This window comes from Mus caroli, unplaced genomic scaffold (assembly GCF_978045245.1).
Source record: "Mus caroli unplaced genomic scaffold, Mus_caroli_1 scaffold_16, whole genome shotgun sequence".
Taxonomy (NCBI): domain Eukaryota; kingdom Metazoa; phylum Chordata; class Mammalia; order Rodentia; family Muridae; genus Mus; species Mus caroli.
Genome location: NW_028227271.1, coordinates 49152501 through 49174986, shown reverse-complemented (window position 1 = coordinate 49174986; position 22486 = coordinate 49152501). Strand labels below are relative to the sequence as shown.

At 44.1% G+C, this 22486-nt stretch overlaps 1 protein-coding gene across 1 annotated transcript in view; it reads left to right on the top strand.

Moving 5' to 3' along the window:
• Deptor (DEP domain containing MTOR interacting protein) overlaps positions 1-22486 on the top strand; it is a 148692-nt gene that overhangs the window by 95200 nt on the left and 31006 nt on the right. The window contains exons 5-8 of the mRNA XM_021183757.3: positions 2834-3019; positions 6130-6264; positions 9454-9524; positions 12130-12234. Of these exons, the coding sequence (XP_021039416.1) occupies positions 2834-3019; positions 6130-6264; positions 9454-9524; positions 12130-12234 (497 nt within the window). The remainder of the gene's footprint in view (positions 1-2833; positions 3020-6129; positions 6265-9453; positions 9525-12129; positions 12235-22486) is intronic.

Below are 22486 nucleotides of genomic sequence, written 5' to 3'. Positions count from 1 at the left end.
TTTCTTGTGGTGTCTTTGACCTCTCTGGCTCCTTCAGTCATTCCTCCCCCTCTTTCACTGGATTCCCTGAGCTCTGCCTAAGGTTTGGCTATGGGTCTCTGCATCTGTTTCCATCAGGTGCTAGGTGAAGCCTCTCTGATGACAGTTATGCTAGGTTCGTGTCTGCAAGTATCATTAATATCATTAATAGTGTCAGGGTGGGCTCTCTTTCCTGGCAAGAATCTCAGGTTGGGCCAGTCATTGGTTGGCCATTCCCTCCATTCCTCCTCCATCTTTATCTCTGCATGTCTTATAGGCAGGAAAAATTGTGGGTCAAAGGTTCTGTGGCTGAGTTGATGTCCCCAGTCCTCCTTTGGAAGTCTTGCCTGGTTACTGGGGGTAGCAGTTTCAGGTTTAGTATTTCCATTGCTAGGAGTCTTAGTTTGGGTCATCTTAATAGACTCCTGTGAATTCCCATGGTCTTAAGTTTCTAGCTTATTCCAGGGATGCCTCCCTACCTGTTGCAGATATTTGATCACATCTTGAACCACAAGACTATAACTGGGAAAAAGAAAAAAAAACAAAAACAAAAACAAAAAAAAACCTTGTGGTGGTGTGACTCAACCCTGGCACACACCTTGATAGAAGAGCTTTCTGTTTACTGTAAACAAGAGCTATGGAGCTCAGCCCTAGCACACACCTTTAACCTAAGAGCTTTCTGTAAACAAGAGCTAAACAAAGTCAAACATGGGTCAAGAGGAGGGGCAACTGCAAAATGCAGTTCTCAGGGAGTGAACCAGGGAAGTAGAAAGGAGGAGGGGCTTGGAGTTAAGGGGTCTTTAAGACGCTGTAGAGAAAGAGCTTTTCCTTCTGGGATGTCGAGGAATAGGAAGGTCAGTTGGGTGCCTTCTCTGTCTCTCTGAGCTAGCAGGCTTTCACCATATTATCTGGCTCCTGAGTCTTCTCTGGTAAAAATCGAACGGCTGGGTTTTTTTGTTTTAAGAACAACACCCACCAATTTCAGTTTCTCTCCCTCAGTCCTCTCCACACTTGATCCCCTTCTGTTCATATCCCCACCTCCTCTCCCACCCAGGTCCCCCCGCCCCCTCCATCTACCCCTAATGTCTATCTATTTCCCCGTCTCAGTGAGATTCAAGCATATTGATTTGGGCCCTTTTTGTAACTTAGCTTCTTTGGGCTTGGGGATTGTAGCATGGTTATCCTGTATGTTACAGCTAATATCCATTTATAAGTGAACACCACGTATACCCTTTTGAATCTGGATTACCTCACTCAGGATGATATTTTCTAGCCGCATTTATTTGCCTGCAAATTTCATGATATCCTTATTTTTAATAGCTGAATAGTATTCCCTTGTGTAAATGGACCACTTTTTTTTTTTTTTTTTTTGAGACAGGGTTTCTCTGTGTAGCCCTGGCTGTCATGGAACTCACTTTGTAGACCAGGCTGGCCTCTAACTCATAAATCCACCTGCCTCTGCCTCCATAGAGCTGGGATTAAAGGCGTGTGCCACCACCGCCCAGCCACATTTTCTTTATTTATCCTTCAGCTGAAGGATATCTAGGTTACATACCTTGTGGTATGGTGGTGGTATAGTCAGGTCTTGAGCTAGAACTATTCCCAATTTTCTGAAAACTGCCAGATTGCTTTTCAAAGTTTTTGTACAAGTTTGCACACTCAGCAGCCATGAGGGTTTGCCTTTCTCCACATCCTCACCAGCATGTGCTGTCACTTGCATTTTTGATCTTAGCCATTCTAACAGGTAGAAGATGGACTATCAGAATAGTTTTGATTTGCATTTCCCTGGTGACTAAGGACTTTGAACATTTCTTTAAGTGCTTCTCAGCCATTGGAGGTTCCTCACTCAAGAATTCTCTGTTGGGACCTACCTGTACCCCATTTTTAATTGGATTATTTGGTTTGTTGATGTCTAATTTCTTGAGTTCTTAACATATTTTGGGTATCAGCCCTGTGTCAAATGTAGAGTTGGTGAAGATCTCTTCCCATTCTGTAGGCTGCTATTCTATCCTATTGATGGTGTCCTTTGCTTCAGGAAGTCCCATTTATTAATTGTTGAGCTGAGTGCCTGAGATATTGGTGTTCTATTCAGGAAGTTGTCTCCTATGCCAATGAGTTCAAGGCTATTCTTCACTTTCTTTTCTATTAGATTTAGTATATCTGGTTTTATGTCGAGGTCTTTGATCAACTCGAGCTTGAGTTTTGATGTACACATTTTAGCAAATAAAGACCAGTGATGTAGAATGTTTGGTAGAATGTTTACCTGCCATGTTTAAATTGTGCGCAATGGCACAGACCTACAATCCAAACCCTCAGGAGACAGGCAGAATGATCAGGATGTCAAGGTCACCCTTGAGTACATATAGTGAGTTCAAAGCCAGCCTGGGCTACAGCAGACTCTGTCTCAAAGAGAAAAGAAATGAAGTCTTAGTATGGGATATATACATACACTGTGCTGGGTTGCTGGGAGCCTGGGGTTAATTCATGTAGAAAAACAAGGGAAATAAGTGAGCCATGAGAATGTACAGTGTGGTATGTGATCTGGTGGAGGGGACCCTGGGGCCAGTAGTACACTACGAAGAGAACTCGGGTGAGACTGAACTGAAAGACTTTCAGAGGATCTGGCTACCAAATTTTTTAAATGTGTGTCACGTGAGAAGAATTTGGGAGTGCGTGTGCGCCACTCCACAAGCCCACATGGCATTTGTGTAGCCTCTTTCTTGGGACTTTTGCCCCTATTGGCTAGAATCTTCTGGCTGTGTCGCTCTCTGGCCTGCATGCCACACATTCTCCATGGGTTGTCTCTTCTCCCCAGTGTCTAACAAGCACCCGTTTGTGGACAGCAACCTCCTCTACCAGTTCAGAATGAACTTCCGTCGGAGGCGAAGGCTGATGGAGCTGCTCAATGAGAAGTCCCCGTCCTCTCAGGAGACACATGACAGTCCCTTCTGTCTGAGGAAGCAGAGCCACGACAGTCGGAAATCTACCAGCTTTATGTCAGGTATGCCGGTTTTTCGGTGTGTTTGTCTTTTGAGAGGTAATAAAGTGTGGGGCTGAGAATCCTTTGGTATGCTGCTTGCTAGTACACAGGAAGCCCAAGGTTTAATCCCTAGCAACACCCAGGTGTGGCAGCGCATTCCTGTAAATTCCAGAACTCAGGAGGAGGAGGCGGGTGGATTAGAAAAGCAGCGTCATCCAAAACTACAGTATTTGAAGTCTTCTTGGGTTGTGTGAGACCTTGTGTTAAACACGCGTGCATGCGCGAGCACACACACACACACACACACACACACACACACACACACACACACCATCCCAAATACAGAACTGGGAGATGTTTAAAGAGAATCCCCAACTCCTCTGAAAACTTGGCATGAACTCAAGGCCCTTGGTGACTTAAAGTTCAGAAGCACTGGGTGGCTGAGGGGCCCTAGCCTGTGATCCCAGTAATTGGGAGGTAGAGGCAAGAACTCAAGGTCAGGTTTAGAGCCATAACTTCCTAAGATCCTGCCTCAAAAGGAAGAGAGGGAATGAGGGAGGAAAGGAAGAAAGGAAGGAAGGAAATAGGAAGGAGAGAAGGGAGGAAAGAAAGGAGGGAGGGAGGGAGGAAGAGAAGGAGGGAGGGAGGGAGGACAAAGTAAATTAGCACTGGGCTTAAGGGCTTAAGTCAGCCCCAAATGTATTTGTCGCATCTTGCTTATGCATAGGAGCTGATAACAAGAACACTTACCCTGTCAAAGGAGACATTTCTGTGCCCTGGGTTCTGCAGCATGGTTTGCTCAATTCTTCCTGTAACCCCAAGGAAACGATTGCTCCTGTCCTCATTTTATAGATGAGGAAACACCCTAGCACTGGAGTGGTTGACAGTTCCAAGTGGTAAGACGTGGCTTCACACCGGCAGCTCCAATTTATCACCACCACCCCCCTTTCGAGTCCCGTATATCCAAAGGTCCTCATACACACCTTGGCACAAAATAAGAAGGAAGCAAGAGTTGCTAAGCAGAAAAGTGAAAACCGAGCTGAAGGCCAGCTGCCCAAGTTTATGCTCCAAGGTTAGCATAGGTGTTAGCATTCTGTCTAAGCTCTGCCCCACAGTTACCTGGCAATAGCCAGGTGTGCCTGACTCGCTATAAAGGGGGATGCTTGTCCCTTCTGCTCTCTCTTGGTCTCTTGCATTCTTGCTCCCGCTCTGTCCTCTCATTCCCCCCCCCCATTCTCCTCCCCACTGTGTCTCCTCAGGCTCATGGCTGGCCTCTACTCCTCTACTCACTCTCTCCCTCTTCCTCTCCTTCTCTTGCTCTCTCGCTCTCTCTCTCTGCCTTTCTCTGTCTCTACTCTTCTTCCCATTCCCTGAACAAACTCTTATTCTATACTGTACTGTACTGTCATGTAGCTGGTCCCTCAGAAGGGAAGGGAGGCTTCAGCATGGGCCCGTGGAGGCACGTCCTTCCCCCATACCTTACCACACCTCCACCAAACACATTCCTTCTCTCCTTATCTTTTTATAAAACACAAGAATAGGGACACACTGCTGTCTTGTGCAGATGCAAGTAACATTCTTTGGGGCAGGGGCTTGCCTGCTTCTTGAATAGGTTCAGCAGAGATGAAGAGAATTCAGTATCACAGTCCTGTAAAGCCACCCATAGTTGTTTGCTTGTTTGGTTTCTTTTAATTGTTTGTTTTTTTTAATTTTTTTTTTAAGATTTATTTATTTCATTTATGAGTACACTGTAGCTCTCTTCAGACACATCAGAAGAGGGCACCCGGATCCCATTACAGATGGTTGTGAGCCACCATGTGGCTGCTGGGATTTGAACTCAGGACCTCCGGAAGAGCAGTCAGTGCTCTTAACCGCTGAGCCATCTCTCCAGGCCTCCCTAGTTTGTTTTCTTTCCGCATGCCAGTCAGTGTTCAGAACAGCCTGTATATTTGCCCTCACTTCCAGGCCTTCAGTCTTCAGAGCCACACTGCTTTGTGGCAGGAAGAACCAAACCTGAAAGCTAAAGATTCTGTCTCGTGTAACTAACAGTTTGAAAGCCTCAGAGTGAGCTTTGTCTTCTGTGCTCCCGGAGGATTGCTGGCTATCCTCAAACGAGGGCCATTTACCACCACTGTGCACTAAGTGTCACATGTGTCACCTGTATTGGGCTTCTTTCCAGGAAGGGAAAACATAAGTTTGGTAGTTGTTTGTTTTTTTATTTTATTTTATTTTATTTTATTTTATTTTATTTTATTTTATTGAGACAGGGTTTCTCTGTGTAGCCCTGGCTGTCCTGGAACTCACTCTGTAGACCAGGCTGGCCTTGAACTCAGAAATCCACCTGCCTCTGCCTCCCCAAGTGCTGGGACTAAAGGCGTGCGCCACCACGCCCGGCCCAGGTTTGGTAGTTCTTGAATTCACGTCCTGTAGGAGCTGGGGAGATGACCCTAGTTGGTAAAGTGCTTAACACCCAATCATGTTGACCTGCGTTTAGGTCTGATGCACTCACGTAAAAGATATTAATATTAAAAAAAAAAAAGATTGAAGGGTATGTTGTTGTGTGTCCATAATTCCAGTGCTAGAGAACAAGGACAGGAAGACTGGGCCCTGCTGGTCAATCTAGCCTCATCACCAAGTTCCAGGTTCTGTGAGCGAAACCAAGATGGAGAACAACTGGGGAAGACTCTGGATATTGACCCCCATGACCCCTACATACAAGAATATACACGTACATATATACTTGCAACATACACACGGATATGTACACAGACACATATACAAGAATATGCCAAGGAAAAAAATACCTGTAAACTTGGCACGATGGTGTCCCCTATAATTCCAGGACCCTAGCAGTTGAGCCTAGCATAGGTTACATAATGAGCCCTATTTTTGAAAAGAGGGACAGAGAGAAAGATGTTCGTATACACCATATGATCCTCTCCTCAACACCAATCCCGTGACATAATATTTCGTTTTACAGTCCAGGAAACTGAAAGCGGGTGGCTTGAGTTACTCTGTGAGTCTGTGGCAGAACTGAAAAGGAAGGAGATTTTTCCTTTGCAGCTGAAAGCCCAGGTGTTCTAGGTCTCTCAACCACCTACTCAGCGACTGTGTTTGCTTCCCCTCTGCAGTCAGCCCCAGCAAGGAGATCAAGATCGTGTCTGCCGTGCGGAGGAGCAGCATGAGCAGCTGTGGCAGCAGTGGCTACTTCAGCAGCAGCCCCACACTCAGCAGCAGCCCCCCTGTGCTCTGCAACCCCAAATCTGGTGAGTGGGAAAATGGTGGCCATGCTCCTGTCTGGGAGGCTTGGGGTCATGCGTTGGCTGGCGGAGTTCCTCGGGACGTCGAGATCACAGGAGACGGAATCTCACAAAAGCATGCTCTAGAGTTAGCACCTGTTGAATGGCCAACAAAGGGTAATAGCACATGGCCTCTGATGCAGCCTCCTGGAAGGATACTGCTGGCCCTTAATGCACTTCAGTGCCAGGATGCCCTGCACCTTCACAAGTTGACCAGTTATTCAACATGCATGCCCCTGAAAGAAAGGTATAACTTGGCTCACGAAAACTGTCTTCAGAGAGATGGCTCTCAAAGTTAACTAAGGGCTGTCCAACACAAGCAAGACCAGCAGCAGGGACCAGCAGTGGAGAGACATTCCCCCAGCTCTCAAAAGGGCTTCATCAACTTGTAAAGGGTTTCCCAGACTGTGACGAGCAAGAACCTATGTGGACCTTGTGTGCATGTGCTCTCTCGCTGTCGTGTACCCCTTCCCCCCTTGTTTCATTGCTATACTCTTCCAGCTAGATGCTGGGATTACTGGCGTGTGCAGCCACCATGCTCAGTCTCGGTGCCTAGCACACAAGGAAGAAGAGCATGGGTATATTCAAGCCCACCTATTGGAATTCATTGGTGTCTTGCAGTTTCAAAGCTTATTCATCAGCCTCCATAAAGACTTTTAACCATCATCAAGCTAGTGAGATAGCTTAGAACGTAAAAGGGATTGCCATGTAGAGCTGACGACCTGAGTTCAATCCCCAGAACCTACGTAAAAATGGAAGGGAGAGCCAGTGGTACAGAATTCTCTGACCTTCTCACGTGTGCTTTATTACTGTCTCTGTCTCTGTCTCTGTCTCTGTCTCTCTGTCTGTCTGTCTGTCTGTCTGTCTGTCTCTCTCTCTCTCTCTCTCTCTCTCTCACACACACACACAAACACAGAGACATACACTCTCTAATATAAAAATAGAAGCATTAGTCATCTCTATCAGGATTATATATAGATTTACTACTAGTTGATCGGGATTACATATAGATATACTAGTTGGTATAAATATCTGGCCTCACCACTCTTTCCCAAGGACAAAGCCATCACTGTTGCCATAGCCCATGTCTTGGTGATGAGCAAGAGGGAATCTGCAGGATAATCCCGAGTCTCAAAGTTTCTGCTTCTCAACACAATCAAAAGAAAAAGTGCACTAAAGTAAATGACCAGCTCTGCACCCCAAAATATCAATTTCATAACCCCCGAGGAGTCACAGGCTTGGAGAAAAGCTTGTCTCCTAAGCAATCAGGTCTCAGCTCTCAAACACTCGCCGCTTTTCCTCCCTCCTCCTTGGGGCCTGAGAAATGCCTTTCTCCTCTTGATATCTGACCTGCTCCCTCATCCTTAGCAAACATTGCTTCAAAGCCTTCTGAAAAGCAGAAGTTCTAATCCCAACCACCTGTCCACTTCCCAAGACGCAGTTCTTGTCTCTTCACTGGGAGAATGGGTCTTAAGCCTAGAGCTCATTCAGCAGATGGGCCCAGCTGCTTGGGGAGGGATCAGGCAGTCCTGCCCCATGCTGCTACTGCTGCTCCCCATTTGTTGGGGACAAGTGACTGACCTCAGAATGTATCCACTGCCAAAGGCAACTGGAGACAGGCATTTCCCTAGATTAGACCCTGGCCCTGGCTCCTTTTATTTCTTTGTGGCACTTAAATCTCTGCCCTGTGTGTCCTCTTGTTAGGGTTGTCCCTGTGCTCTGTCCCCACTAACTGACCCGGGACACTAGGACAACCGACTCTCCAGTTCCCAGTGATCTGGACAGGGAAGAAAGAAGTTCATTGCTAAGGGAGTTTCATACAGCTGTCTCTGTTGCCCTGGTAGGCAACAGCAGTGAGCTAAGAATAGACAGACAGACAGTATTCCACAGTCTTATCTTCCTGAGTTTCTGAGACAGCATAGCACAGGACTTTATGACAGTTGCTAAAAATGTAGGCCCTGGCACCCGTGCTTAAGTTTGACCCTAATTTTACTACCCACATTTTCAGCTACAGGTTGTTGGAAATGCACAAATGAACTTTTCTGAACCAGTTTTCTCACGTATACAATTAATGGTTAAAAAAACGAATTTAAGATACAATACTGAATATTATATCTTTAAGCTTTAAGTCTATCAGACACTTCATGGCTTTAGGATTTTCTATCACGAGTTTATTATATCTAATTTTACTTTCAAATGAAGCAAGAATGGTGACTGGCATGCCGCTGCAATGCCAGCACTCGAGGCTGAGGTAGGATTCCTGTGAGCTTGAGGCCAGCCTGGGCTACATAGCACGCAAGAAAAGACCCTGTCTTTAAAAAAAAAAAAAAATTAAAATGAATAAGATTAGTATAGTGATGAACCAAACTGTCTAAATCAGCAATTTTCAACCTTCCTTATGCTGTGACCCTTTGATATAATTCCTCCTGTTGTGGTGACCCTGACCATAAAATTATTCTCATTCTACTTCATAACTGTAATTTTGCTATATTATGAATTGTGACGTATATATCTGATATGCAGATGGTCTAGGCAATCTCTGTGAAAGGGTCATTTGATCCCCAAAGGTTGAGAACTACTGCTTTAGAGAATTAGCTCAGGTAGAGATTAAATGAAAAAATGGATTTGACAGATGCAGAGAAGAGACCCAGGCCATGGAGAGTTGCCCAGTCTGGCTCCTCCGAGCTTGAGACGCCATTCTTGTTTCTACGTTACTTATTAGAGAAAAGAATGAAGTTTAGTAAATGAGATGTGGGCAGTATGTTAGGGACACCAACTTCGATGGAGCCAGCATTTGCTGGGTGGCCATCGGACTGCTGGAGTTTTGACACACATAGATGCCTATAAGAACTTAGAAGAAAGAGCTGGAAGAGCTAGAAACAAGGCCTTTCCCTTTGTAGAGAGATTCTATCCCTCCCTTTATCCCCTTAAAGGCATCTTGGTTTCTTTCCCCATCCTCTCTGCATCCCCGTGGTTCCGTAAGTTAGGTTTAAGCTCTCTGCTGGGATTTCCTGTCTGCTCAGCTCAAAGATGAATGTCTGGTGGAGGTCTTTGCCACTTTTACCAGTTGAGAGGAGGCATCCCAGAAATACGTGCTGAGTGGATGAGAGAGGGATTTAAAAGTGTGTATCCTCTGACACTGTATCTGTCTCGTAGTGCTGAAGAGACCTGTCACTTCTGAGGAACTCTTGACTCCGGGGGCTCCGTACGCAAGGAAGACGTTCACGGTAAGCCTAGCTCCTGCACACACCCACCTGTCAGTCAGTGTGTGACTAAGGGACCTCACGGAGAACTTTTCTCAGATTTCCCCCTCTCTTTTTATGTCTCTCTATGTAGCCCTGGATGGTCTGGAACTCACTATGTAGACCAGACTGGCCTTGAACTTGCAGGGATCCTCCTGCCTCTGACCCCCAAGTGATGGGATAAAGATGCCTGTTGCCACACCCATCTGCACATATTGGTTAGAATCGTAGAGGCTTTAAGCATTAATGCACTAAAATGTGTTAAGGCTTCTCTTGATGTAATGTTTTAAATTTCTTTGTGAATTTTGTCCTTTTCAGTATCTGCTATGCACTTATTCCAATGTAATTATATACTTTTTTGGTTTTTTCAAGACAGGGTATCTCTGTGTAGTCCTGGCTGTCCTGGAACTTACTCTGTAGACCAGGCTGGCCTCGAACTCAGAAATCTGCCTGCCTCTGCCTCCCGAGTGCTGGGATTAAAGGCATGCACTGCCACGCCCGGCTTGTAATTATGTACTTTTAAGACAGAAAACAGTACAAAAAAAAAAAAAAAAAAAAACATTAATTTCTCCATTACAGTTAATTCTAAAAATCGTTAAGATGTTAGAAAATCCTAAGGAGAAGAAAGGAAACAAAACCGTAGGATCAATGACCGTCTGTGTTGAGGTGCACAGCCACGTGACTTGGCTGCCCTGTTTAGTCCCCTGGACCTGAGGACTTGCTGTTTCTTAGTGTTCCTGCAACCTTCATTCTTCCTCCCAGGCCCCATTGATTTTACTCAAATGGACTCTTAAGTTATTTTTCTAAAGGGTCTCACATAGCCTCAGACTATGTATATAGCCCAGGATAACTTTAAATGTCTGATCCTCCCTCTGCCTCTGAAGTACCAGGAATGCAGACTGCACTGGGTTCTTGCAGTTATGGGATTCAAACCCATGTTTGAATGTTAGGCAAGTACTTTATCCAACTGGAAGACCTGCCCAGGCCCATCCACGTGTTCTTATAGGTACCATCTCCCCTGTTCCGATTGCTTTCTTCTCTCGACCAGAAACATGTATATCAATTAACTTTAGAAGACCATCTCCCCTCTTTCTCCATTTCCTGACAAATTTTGTTTATTACCTCAAAGGTAAGACGTTTTCCCATACATCCAATCACATCCCGAATTCTAGCTGAGGACTCCTCTCATGCTGAGCACTGGGGAGTTGACAGAAGAGCTGTGTCTTAGGGTCTGCTGTGAATAGATACCATGACCAAAGCAACTCTTTTGTTTGTTTGTTTGTTTTGTTTTGTTTTTGTTTTACGAGACAGGTTTTCTCTGTGTAGCCCTGGCTGTCCTGAAACTCACTCTATAGACCAGGCTGGCCTTGAACTCAGAAATCCACCTGCCTCTGCCTCCCAAGTGCTGGGATTAAAGGTGTGCACCACCATGCCCGGCTCCCAAAGCAACTCTTATAAGAACAGCATTTAACTGGGGCTGGTTTACAGGTTCAGAGATTCAGTCTATCATCATCTAGGTTGGGACATGGCAGTATCCAGGCAGTCATGGTGCAGGCAGAGCTGAGGGTTCTACATCTTCATCTGAAGGCTTCTGGCAGAATACTGGCTTCTAGGCAGCTAGAATGAGGGTCTTCAAAAACCACACCATCAAGGCCACACCTACTCCAACCAGGCCACACCTTCTAGTAGTGCCATTCCCTAGGCCAGGCAAATACAAACCATCGCAGGCTGTTATGTCTGCATCAAAGGGAACGGCACATGGTACATTTGAAAGTGAACTTAGATATAATAAATCCATAGTATCAAATCCTAAAGCCATGGAAGCTCCTGACAATCTCAAGAATTTCTCCCAAGGTTCCCACTTGCCCTCCTGCTTTCCCCCAGTCTCCAGCTTTTGAGAGATGGCCGTGTTTTGAGAGCATTTGTGTGACTTTGTATCTAAATGCCAGCATCACTGGTACTTGTCTGTGAGGATGTTTCATCTGCACTCCAGTTGGCATACGCACTAGGGGATACCTCTGGAACCAACCATCCAGGGAACCTTACTGTCCGTTCTGATTCTGTAGGAAAAGGCATGCGTTGGTGCCAGACAAGGCTGTTTGCAAATTCTGAACCTTTATCTACAACTTTTTCCTTGGTTTTCGCAGTAAACTATCTTTCAAAAGAGGCCAGGACTCTTCATATCTCCCACCATGCTAGGCTTTGATGTTGCTAGGTGAAGGTCTGTTATTTGGATATGAAGGAAAGATCAGGTTGAGATAGAGATTGAATCTAGAGAGAAAATGCAATGATGTTTTTTAAGATCTTCTCAGACCAATACTGCAGTGGGATATGAAATTGGCGGGCAGCCCCAGGAAGCTCTATGCTGCCAGCTGTTTCCTGGGGAGTGACCTCCCCAACACAGCTTCCTTCTGCCCAACAGGTTATGTGCCACCACTGCATTTTCATTCCCCTGAGATGGTAGGGATGAAATGAAGAAAAAGCATATGTCAAGACACATGGTTAATCGTGGGTCAGACTGTACTCGCAGAAAGACCGGCAAATGGCCAGGAACGGCCTGCTGCTTACTCATTGTGGTTTTCCTCTCTAGATTGTTGGTGATGCAGTTGGCTGGGGCTTTGTGGTACGAGGAAGTAAACCATGCCACATCCAGGCTGTGGACCCCAGTGGACCTGCAGCCGCTGCGGGGATGAAGGTACAGTTGATTGACCCCTCGCTCCCTCACTCGCTCTCCTGTATGCTCTGGCTTCTTCGGGGAACCTTCGTGAACTATGATTTTTTTTTCCCCTTGATTTTTACATTACTTTGCTTTTCCCTGTGTCTTCTCTCCCCTCCGAAAGAGCCCTCTCTATGGGGCATGGTGTCCCACACCTGTAGTAAAAGCACTCTGGATACAAAGGTGGGAAGATTTTCAAGCACTGACAAACCAACCAATCATAAGTCAGTTGTTTCCCCTACAACAGGCATCCCACTATCTCACAAGTAGACACGTTACATTTAGGAAGTTAGTACTGTAGTGTGCAGATTCTACCACTCGGTAAGTCTAATGATAACTTTCTCCTCAGTCCCAGTTTGATGCCTCTGTGTCCTGCTTCAGCAGTCACATTTACTATCTAGCTGTAATGGACAAACAAGAGCAATGGCAGTGACCTGTGTTGTAGTAGGGGCCTCAGGGGCCTCTCTGACTAACAATAGCTATTGGGGTCCAGGAGTCGCCTCACAAACCACATAAACACTAATCTCAGTCAGACAAGGATAGTTTATTGAGCATATGCCCCACGACTGGTCAGCCAGCGCCACAGTCCAGATTCGGGAACTGAACCATGATCCTACAGGGTTTTTAAGCTCCAAATCCACAAACATCTGTGCTGTTATTTCATCAATCAGGTTTCAGGAATAGGAGATTTTTTTAGGAACATGTCTGTGTTGTACATTTATCCTGTTCCCATTGGTTGGTGTATTCTTCTGTGCCAAGGGACTTGCCTTGTCTAATATCCATGTCCAACTGGTCTACCAGGATGGGACTTGTCTAATGTTAGGTCTGACTCTACTCTTCCTTAATTTGTTTTGGTTTTTGTTTTTGTTTTGTTTAAATTTATTTATTTATTTATTTATTTATTTATTTATTTATTTATTTAATGTGAGTACATCGTAACTGTCTTGAGACACACCAGAAGAGGGCGTGTAATCTCATTACAGATGGTTGTGAGTCACCACGTGGTTGCTGAGAACTGAACTCAGAACCTTTGGAAGAACAGTCAGTGCTCTTAACTGCTGAGCCATCTCTCCAGCCCCTCTTCCTCAATTTGAAGACCATGTCCACTAGGTCCTATGCTCCAAACAATTCCAGCCTCCTTGGCTAAGGCAGCCAGCTTTAGAGATCCTGGTCCAGCACCCAGGGAGCTTAGAGGGAGAGCTGGGGTGCAAAGAGTGAGCACTAATTTCCCAGCTAAGGCTGAATTTTTCATTTTCTAATGGAACTTTGACTCAAAGAAGGATTTTATATTTTACTTCTACAATGAACACTCTGTATAAATTATTTTTGGCACATTCTTTCAGTTTCGTGTATGAACTCTTTTATATGAGGAAGGATTTGGTTTAACCCAAATTCCTTTTGAGGAGGAATTCAGTAGATTCCCATGGCAGCTGAAGACCTGGCTTTGGCCCAGCTAGCGAAGCAGACTGGGAACTTAATTGCTTTTAATTTACCTCTAGTGATTAGCTGTAGCATAACCTTCCTATTTGGTTCATATTCCTATCTTCTCTGGGGGTATATGATGGTTTTCATGTACCACAGAGCAGTATAGAATTTATCTGAGCAGATTCTCTGCAACTGCACTGTATAGCATTCTAGTTCAGCAACAAGTCCTCACCTGAACATTCCTGCTCGAACATCTTCTATACTCTTCTTGGAAATTAATCAGACACATTATACACATTAGCATATTCATGACTCTTCTAAACCTGACAGGGAAGGGGGTGGTTTTAAATTATATAACCTATCAGTTTATCACGTAAGAGAGACGCCAGTAAATGCCTGTAATTCCAGAACACAGGGACTAAGAGCAGGAAGATTGTGACTTCAAGGCCAGCCTGGGCAACATGGCAAGACCTAATGGGAAGGAAGGTGGGTGGGGATGCAATTCCCATATGAGAAGATACATTTGGCCAAACTGCATATTATATGTATGAATGTATAAATATATTTAGATATATTTATCTATGTATCTGTATACACATATATGACTATATGTAAATATATGTGCATCTGAGTGTGTATATGTGTATTTAGGATTGTGCATGCCTGTATTCCAATACAGGTTGGTTTGATTTTGTTTGTTTTTGAAGTGTGTCTCATGTATCCCTCAAGCTGGCCTTAAACCCATGATCCCTGACCTCTGGCTTCCAAGTACTGGACCTACAGGTGTATACCTCACTTCTAGCTTAGAACTGTCCAGTTTGTCTTTGGTGGTGGTGGTGGTGGGTTTTCTTGTTTTTTCAAGACAGGGTTTCTCTGCCTGTAGCTCTGGCTGTCCTAGAACTTATTTTGTAGACCAGGCTGGCCTTGAACTCTGAGATCTGCCTGGCTTTGCCTCTGAAGTGCTGGGATTAGAGGAGTACACCATATATGTTTGAATCATGCTGCTGGTGACTGTGACAATGATGATGAATGTCATAACTTCTATAGATTAGCTGTGTGTACGCACTAGAAATTATTTTGTGTATTTTCCTATCCAAAGCATTGAGTAAATTTATGTCCCATTATCATGTGTGTGTCGATAGATTAATTTCACTTCCATTAAATGGCAGTTGTGGGCAAGAGAGACAACAGGTAAAGGTGCTTGAGCCTCTATTTCCTGGTTGTTTGCATCGTGAAGAGTTACACTGACCTGGGTCCTGCCATACCTCGCCTTCCCGAGTAATGGATTAAGGTCCCTGAAACTTTGAGCCCAATTCAACATATCCTCCAGCATGGAGTTTCTGTTAGAAATGTAACCCAAGTAATTAAAACCATTATGTCAGGCCTCTGACTTTCTCCTTGTCTCTTTCTGATTGTGAGGATACAGCCCTACATCTGTGCCGCAGACCCTCTGGGCCCCTGTGCCTGCATAGAAAAGAGTCTCTAGAGTAGATGGGCAAAGCTTAGGACGTGACAGACAGACAGACACACACACACACACACACACACACACACACACACACACACACACACACACACACACGAGAGGTGTTGAATCTGAATGTAATTTTCTGGTCGAGCTTAGACTAATTATATTACAGCGAATATCATAAATTGTAAAACATAACAGATACGGTACATTGAAGTTTTCCAGGTGCAAGAGGAGTGACTACAAAAAGAATTTGCAGGAACCAGATAAATGTTTAGGTTAGAGATAAGTATCCCTCCAGATGCAAGAGGAGTGACTTCAAAAGGACTATGTTTATTTTAGAGATTAGCGCCTGCTTCGGATTTACACTTTAGCGTTAATTGGGCTAGGGGGGTATAAACTCTTGCCTGGCTTCAGGAATAAAGTAGTGTCATGAACCTTGGAATTCTTAGGCCTTGTTAATTCTTATCTATGTCTGGAGAATTCCCATTATTCAGTATAGTATATTAATTTGCTCTTGGCATGGAATGTAGTCTGTAATAAGAATTTTTATCTCAGTGAGAATTTCAGACTCTTTCTGTAGACAACTGAATTTATGGCTAGTGCTTAATTGTTTTATGGTAGAGCTAAATTAGTTACTGAATAGGTTAAACTCCTTGCTGCCATCTGGAATCTAAGAACACTGGGAAAAGGCTTTAGCTATGTTAGAATACAATCTTAAAAGGCATTTACTATAAGGTAATGCTTAATAGAGTGCACGTGAATCTATACATTAGACTAATACAGTGGAAATTTGATTATTATGGGTTAGGAGAAAACGCCAAATCTCCGGGAGGGGAATTTCCATGGAACTCTTATCCTCGTGAACAGCTTCAAGGCTTTAGGCCTCTCAAACTGACCCAAACTGGAGAGCTGACTTTCGTCAGACTTCCAGGAGGAGAGTCCTAGGAATTCATTTCTCATGAGCAGCTTTTTGGCATTACTGCCTCACAAGCTGGCTCCACCGGAGTCCCTTGACACATCTGGCCACTGTGACTCTCCCATTCAGGAGAGTTTTACGGTCTCTGGAACCACATAGTTTTACTGCTTCAAGTGCCTAGAGCAGGTCATCTCACAAGTTATGGGTGCTTACCATTTATTTCTCCATCACATCTCTGTCACCTTGTTAGGGGATCAGAATGCTTTAGAGTGTGGTCCATCCATATGAGGATAGGACAGGTCCCAGACTGATGACAATGGGTGCTAGGTTCCCTCGTTAATACTTCAAGAGCTTCCAGCCAATACCTTTGAATCTGAGCTGCTCTAATTTTATAAAGGTTTTTTTTTTTCCCTCCCCCTTCCATCCCTCCCTTCCCCTCCTCTTTCTTTCTCTTTTTTTTTTTTTTTTTTTTCCTGATGTAATTCAACCTGGCTTTGAACTTGCTAAGTAGTGGAGGATGACCTTGGTTTTGCTACTTCTGCTACTACCCCCACCTGTGCTGGGATGGCAGTGATTCTGGTCACCATTGTCATTTTATAAGTCATTTGATTTATTTATTGTCATTTTATAAGTGCTAGGCAAGCACTCTACAACTGAACCCATCCCATCCTTTCCTTTTTCCCTGCCACTTTACTGAGGAAGTCAGTCGATTCTTTCTCACTCTCTTGTAGACTGCAGTCAAATGAGTGTGCTGTGGACCCTAACCGCATGTCACACACCATTCCTTTGCTCTCACATCACTGCTATCCCTGAGTCTAGAATCCACTGAATTTGTTATCTTTTTGTAGACCTCTGTAGTCCCAAGTTCGGTCCCAGTCTTTGCATTTCACAAATAACCTCCCTGTCTGGCTCTTCAGTAAGTCTAATGAAGTAGCTCTGGCACTTAATGCACACTAATGGCTTCCTGTTGCCATGAGATTAAACGCCAGATGTAGCTAGCAACTCCTTTGTTCTTGGGCCCTATCAAAACCTCATACCCTGCCCTGTATTGCTCACAGTCCTAGTGTCTTTCTCTATAATTTCCAAACACTAGGTTAACTCCTGCCCTGGCTAAGTAGGCTGGAACCACTGTGACCTTTCAAGTCTGAGATTCTATGTTCCTGTCTCAGCGAAGCCTTCCTTCACTACACTGTGAGAGCTCTCCCAGTCATTCCCTGCTTGCTCTTTATTGCGTAGCCCTGCTGTTTAGTCATCCTAGGCTGTGACAAAAATCCCATAGGCTGCAGAAGTTTAAACCATCAAACATTTGTTTGAAAGTCCAAGATCAAGGTTCGAGTCGATTCTGTGTGTGGTACAGCTTCTTAGTTCACACTGTCCTGTCGCTGGGCTTTAATTGCTTTGGATTTGGGGGGTTTGGTTGGATGGATGGATGGATGCATGGATGGATGGATGGTTGTTTTTTTTGTTTGTTTGTGTGTATGTGTGTGCTTGTGTGTGTTTTGTTTTTGTTTTTGTTTTTTACTGGAGCAAGTGCAAGTTCTCCATCACCTGATATAAAGTACTAATCCTATTCATGAGGATGTCTACACGATGCCCTCCTGCAGGCTCTGCCTACTGACCCCATCCTAGCCTAGGGGAGTAGGATACAAATATTCAACCCATTGCACTTCTCTTGTTTTCTGTATAACCAGCATCTGAAAAAAAATTTTTTTTTTTTATTTTTAATCTCCAGAGCCTACACCAAGGTTTATTCTCTGTCTAAATAACTGTCGTCCAAGTATCTAGGATAATCCCTGGCACTGAAGCAAAATTATTGACAGATCTAATGGTACTTTTTTGTAAAAGGGGTCAGGGAACCCAGGTACCTATTATCTACATCAGAATTTGGGTACTTAGCATTTGCATCATGGCTTCAGATATTTTATAGCCATGATCTCTTTGATTTTTTTCCAACCTCTTAGGAGGATGTTTGGAAAAAAATCTCCCTACTTTATAACTGAGGAGATAAGGACCCAGTTAATCCCTTTCCCAATGTCACTCAGCATATAAATGTCAGGGCTAGATTCAAATTATCATGCTGCTGGTGATGGTGGTGGTGGTTGTTGCTGCTGCTGCTGCTGCTGCTGTTTTGAGACAGTTTTACTTATCTACTCCAAGGTGGCCAGGATACCATTATGTAGCCTAAGTTAGAACAACGATGTTATTTCAAGATATAGAAACTGTTGAGGCAGAGCACAGTAATTGGTAAGTCCCAGTAAGTTATTAAATGTGTGCTGAAGTACTTACTTAAGGGTGCATAACCTTGCATGTCTCCTACAGAAGGGAATTTATATTCTTTTCAAACATGTTTATAGAATGGTCACGTGCTATAGCTGAGTGTAGTGTTGTACACCTTTGGTCCCGGCACAAGAGAAGCAGAGGCAATTGGATCTCTATGAGTTCGAGGCCAGCCTGGTGTACAGAATGAGGTCCAGGACATCCAGGGCTATACAGAGAAACCCTGTCTCGAAAAACCAAAAAGACAGAGACAGAAAGGGAAAGAGCAAGGAGAGAGAAAAACAGACACACACACACACACACACACACACACACACACACACACACGGGGAGGGGGGGAGAGGGAGAGGGAGGAAAAGAGAGAGAGAGAGAGAGAGAGAGAGAGAGAGAGAGTGGTCACATGCTCACCTGGATTGGCTTGAAGAAGATCAAATAAATAACTTGTTCTTGGCTTCAGCTTCTCACTTGGACCAGGACTAGATCTTACAGGGTCACCCAAGGGAACACTCCAAAACACTCCCTTTTGTTTGTTTAATCAAGCCCTTGTATCAAGCCCTTGTTAGAGCAAACCATTCAACCTTCAGGCTCCCTCAGAGCTTGTGTCATTCTTACAAACACAGAACCAAAGAAGTCCAAGGTCTTCTCTCTCTCTCTCTCTCTCTCTCTCTCTCTCTCTCTCTCCCCCTTTTTTCCTTTCTTCCTTTCTTTTCATGTGGGAATAATTAGATCTTGTGAGAATCAGCGCTCGCTCCAGTGTCCCTGCTGGCCTGTGCCAAGTCTCACAGGCACTTCTAGACTCCTGGCTCCTTTTCTTGTTTCCTGCCGTGCTGAGTTGATGGATGTTGGCTTACCTCCTCCGCTTGTTTGTTTCTTTGTATGTTTATATAAAAACAACTACCTGAGTCACAGTACGGAGTGAATGGCATCGCCTCCTTCTGCACTGCAAGGAACCTTCCTTTCATCTAGAGAAAACATTTCCAAAATCCTCCTCATTAGTCTTCCTTTCCCATGTATGTTGCTTGGAATTCTCCTCTCAGGACAAGAGAGACCAGGTTCCTACCAGTCAGCGTAGAGTGACCACCAAAGCAGATAGGAAAAAAAACCTCCCTGGGCTCTGAAAGAGCTCTCAGTTTGTTTTTCAATCAGTAGCTACTGATTGCTGCCCTGGCCTGCTTGTCACAGTGGGCCATCATGGGATTGACAGGTGAGCAGAGAAGACATTAGGCAACTTATCCAGGACTGGATATATAATTATGTGTACAGATAATTGATTATATGTAAGTCACATACATATATAATTATGTGTCTCTGAGATCCTACCACTAAAGGAAAGGGAGTGCTGGCACTTTTTACAGGGTGGGGAGGGGATGAAAGGAGGGCTTCCCTGAGGAGAGAATTGAGCCAAGGTCTAAAGAATGAGCAGAAATCAGATCAATGTGTGGCTGTGAACTCTAGACATCTGTATCAAAGATTGTGTCTTTAGAACATGCACGTCCCTTTTCTCTGCTTCTGAGTCATAGAGAAAGTAAGGTGTTTACTTTTGTCCCATATTCCCTTTGGCAACGATGTTGTGTCTAAGCTCATGTGACCAACACAAGTGACCATGAACCTGAACTCTCAGAATCTATGTGCCAAAATTAATCTTGTAAGTTGTTTCTATTGGGTATTTGTTTTTACAACAAAGTAAAAGTCACCAATACAGTTTCATAAATAATGAGGTAAATACAAATTAAAACTTAACTTGTTGTTGGAATTATTTAATCTCAATTGGAGGAATCTACCCTGACTTTGATCATTCAGTTCCTAGACAAAAGACACACATCTTTCTTTTATTATTATAATAAGCCTTAATCAGCACTGGAGCTGGGCAGATATCTACCCTCTAAGTTATTGGAATCTACTTCCCCATCAATAACCCTGGATTACAATTTGCCATAGGCCTTGGGGTGGGGGGGAGGCAATATTTAGCATTACAATACATGAGAAAATCCCCAAAACTCAACAATAACTAAAACATATATAAAGAGTTCAAACAGCTCATCTGGGTATGGCCCATGATCCCAGTACTTGGGAAATAGAGGCAGGAAGATCAGAAGCGAAAGGTCATTCTTGGCCACACAGTGAATTCAAGACCAGTTTGAACTTTGTGAGACCTTGTGTCAAGAACAAATTTTAAAATGTCCTAATTCACCACATGTGCCACGTAGATCATAGGACATGTCTGTCACTCCACATCCCTAATGCTTTTCTTCCATCAACCCCTCCACCAGTGGCAACTAGTGATGCGATTCTTTTTTTCTTTTCTCTCTCTCTCTCTCTCTTTCTTTTTTGGTCATTAGATTTTTAAAGCCAGTGGGATCCTTGTGACTTGGTAACTTCAGGCAACTGATTTTATTTCTCTCTGACTTGTCTTTGCTGATGGTATACATACATATATATATATATGTGGCATCTTCCTCGGGGCTGGAGGGGGAGGTCATGTACATAGACCCGTTCCCAACCATAAGGGATATACTGGCCCTCCCTCCTTCTCCTCAGAGTGAATGTGTTGGCAGGTTCCCAAGAGGCAATACCCCGTATAATACTATACTCTTCAAGAACATAACACCGATGAGGAGCATTTTAGAGAAGTAATAGATTCATGTTAATAAAAAGTTTAAAATAAATCTGAAGCTTTTCCTGAGACTAGAAAGAGGCTAGAAGAGCTGGGTGTGGTGGCACACGCCTTTAATCCCAGCACTTGGGAGGCAGAGGCAGGTGGATCTCTGAGTTCGAGGCCAGCCTCAGGGAAGAGGAAGAACTTGTCTGGAAGATTCAGAAATGATTTTCTCTATAGAGTGCTGAGAGGGAAGGTGATCATCATGGTTGTAGTCTTTTTTGTGTGTTTTGGTTTGTTTGTTTGTCCTAGCACTCACTCTGTAGACCAGGCTGGCCTCGAACTCAGAAATTCGCCGACAATTTCCAAGTACTTAACCACATCTGATGTCACTGCATGCAATTACCTGCATATATTTAGTGACAAGTTATGATACATAAATTTGGCAGGAAGTTCACTGACTGCAAGCCTTGGATTCTAAGACACAGCAAGTTTGTGCATTGAAGACTATATTGAGTCTTTCATTTTGCTTTCTGCTCAGTCTCTTCGTTCTACTCACCTTTGCGTGTGAGTGTGTGTGCGTGTGTGTGCGTGCGTGCGCGCGCGCACGCCAAATGAAATCAAATCTTATTTGCATCACAGTTACAATCTGTCATCTCCTGAGGACAGTCGGAAGACAGTGATGAGAACATTGGTCTGGCAGAGGGTCAGCTGGCTGGTGTGGGAAGAACGGGTTTTGAGTTGATTGAATGCTCTGTTTTGCAGATTCCTGATTCTCTTCCAGTCTTTTGAGTCTCAATAGCTAACATCACCACCAACCCAGCTTCTCAGGCCAGGTATTTGAAGGCCATGCTTGCTTTTTCTCTTTTCCCTTCAAAATGCATCTTAAGTGAATGAACATCGGTTTTTTATTTTATAAAATAATTGAAGCATAACAAATGGGTACTCAGGTAATGTTTCAATCAGAGTCAGAAGTTGCAAGCAGCATTGAGCCCAAGAGTCATCTTTGAGTCTAATGTTCGGAATATAATCCCACTTTTCCAATAAATTTAATGGATAGTTGGTATAAAAGAACTATCAAAGCCATTTGCATTTTCTCTAGTATCATTTTTAGTAATAGTCCAGGGATATATAGCTATGTCTCTTCTTTTACAGATGGAAAAAACAAGGTTCGGTTTAGGACTATGTGGATCCCTTTTGTGATTGTTTTTTGGTTTTTCTTTTTCTTTTTCTTTTTTGGTTTTTTGAGATAGACTTTCTCTGTATAGCCCTGGCTGTCCTGGCACTCACTTTGTAGACCAGGCTGGCCTCGAACTCAGAAATCCACCTGCCTCTGCCTCCCAAGTGCTCAGATTAAAGGCACCACCACTGCCCAGCCCCTTTTGTGATTGTTAAACATCTATAGAAATGATTATTTCAAAGGAGAGTGTGTATGTATAGGCCAAAAGATTTGATGTTCCTGTGGACAGAACTGGCATGTGCACTTGGAGCCACTGCATTGGCTCACACTATGCAGCACAGACTACACTCTTCAAGGACATAACAC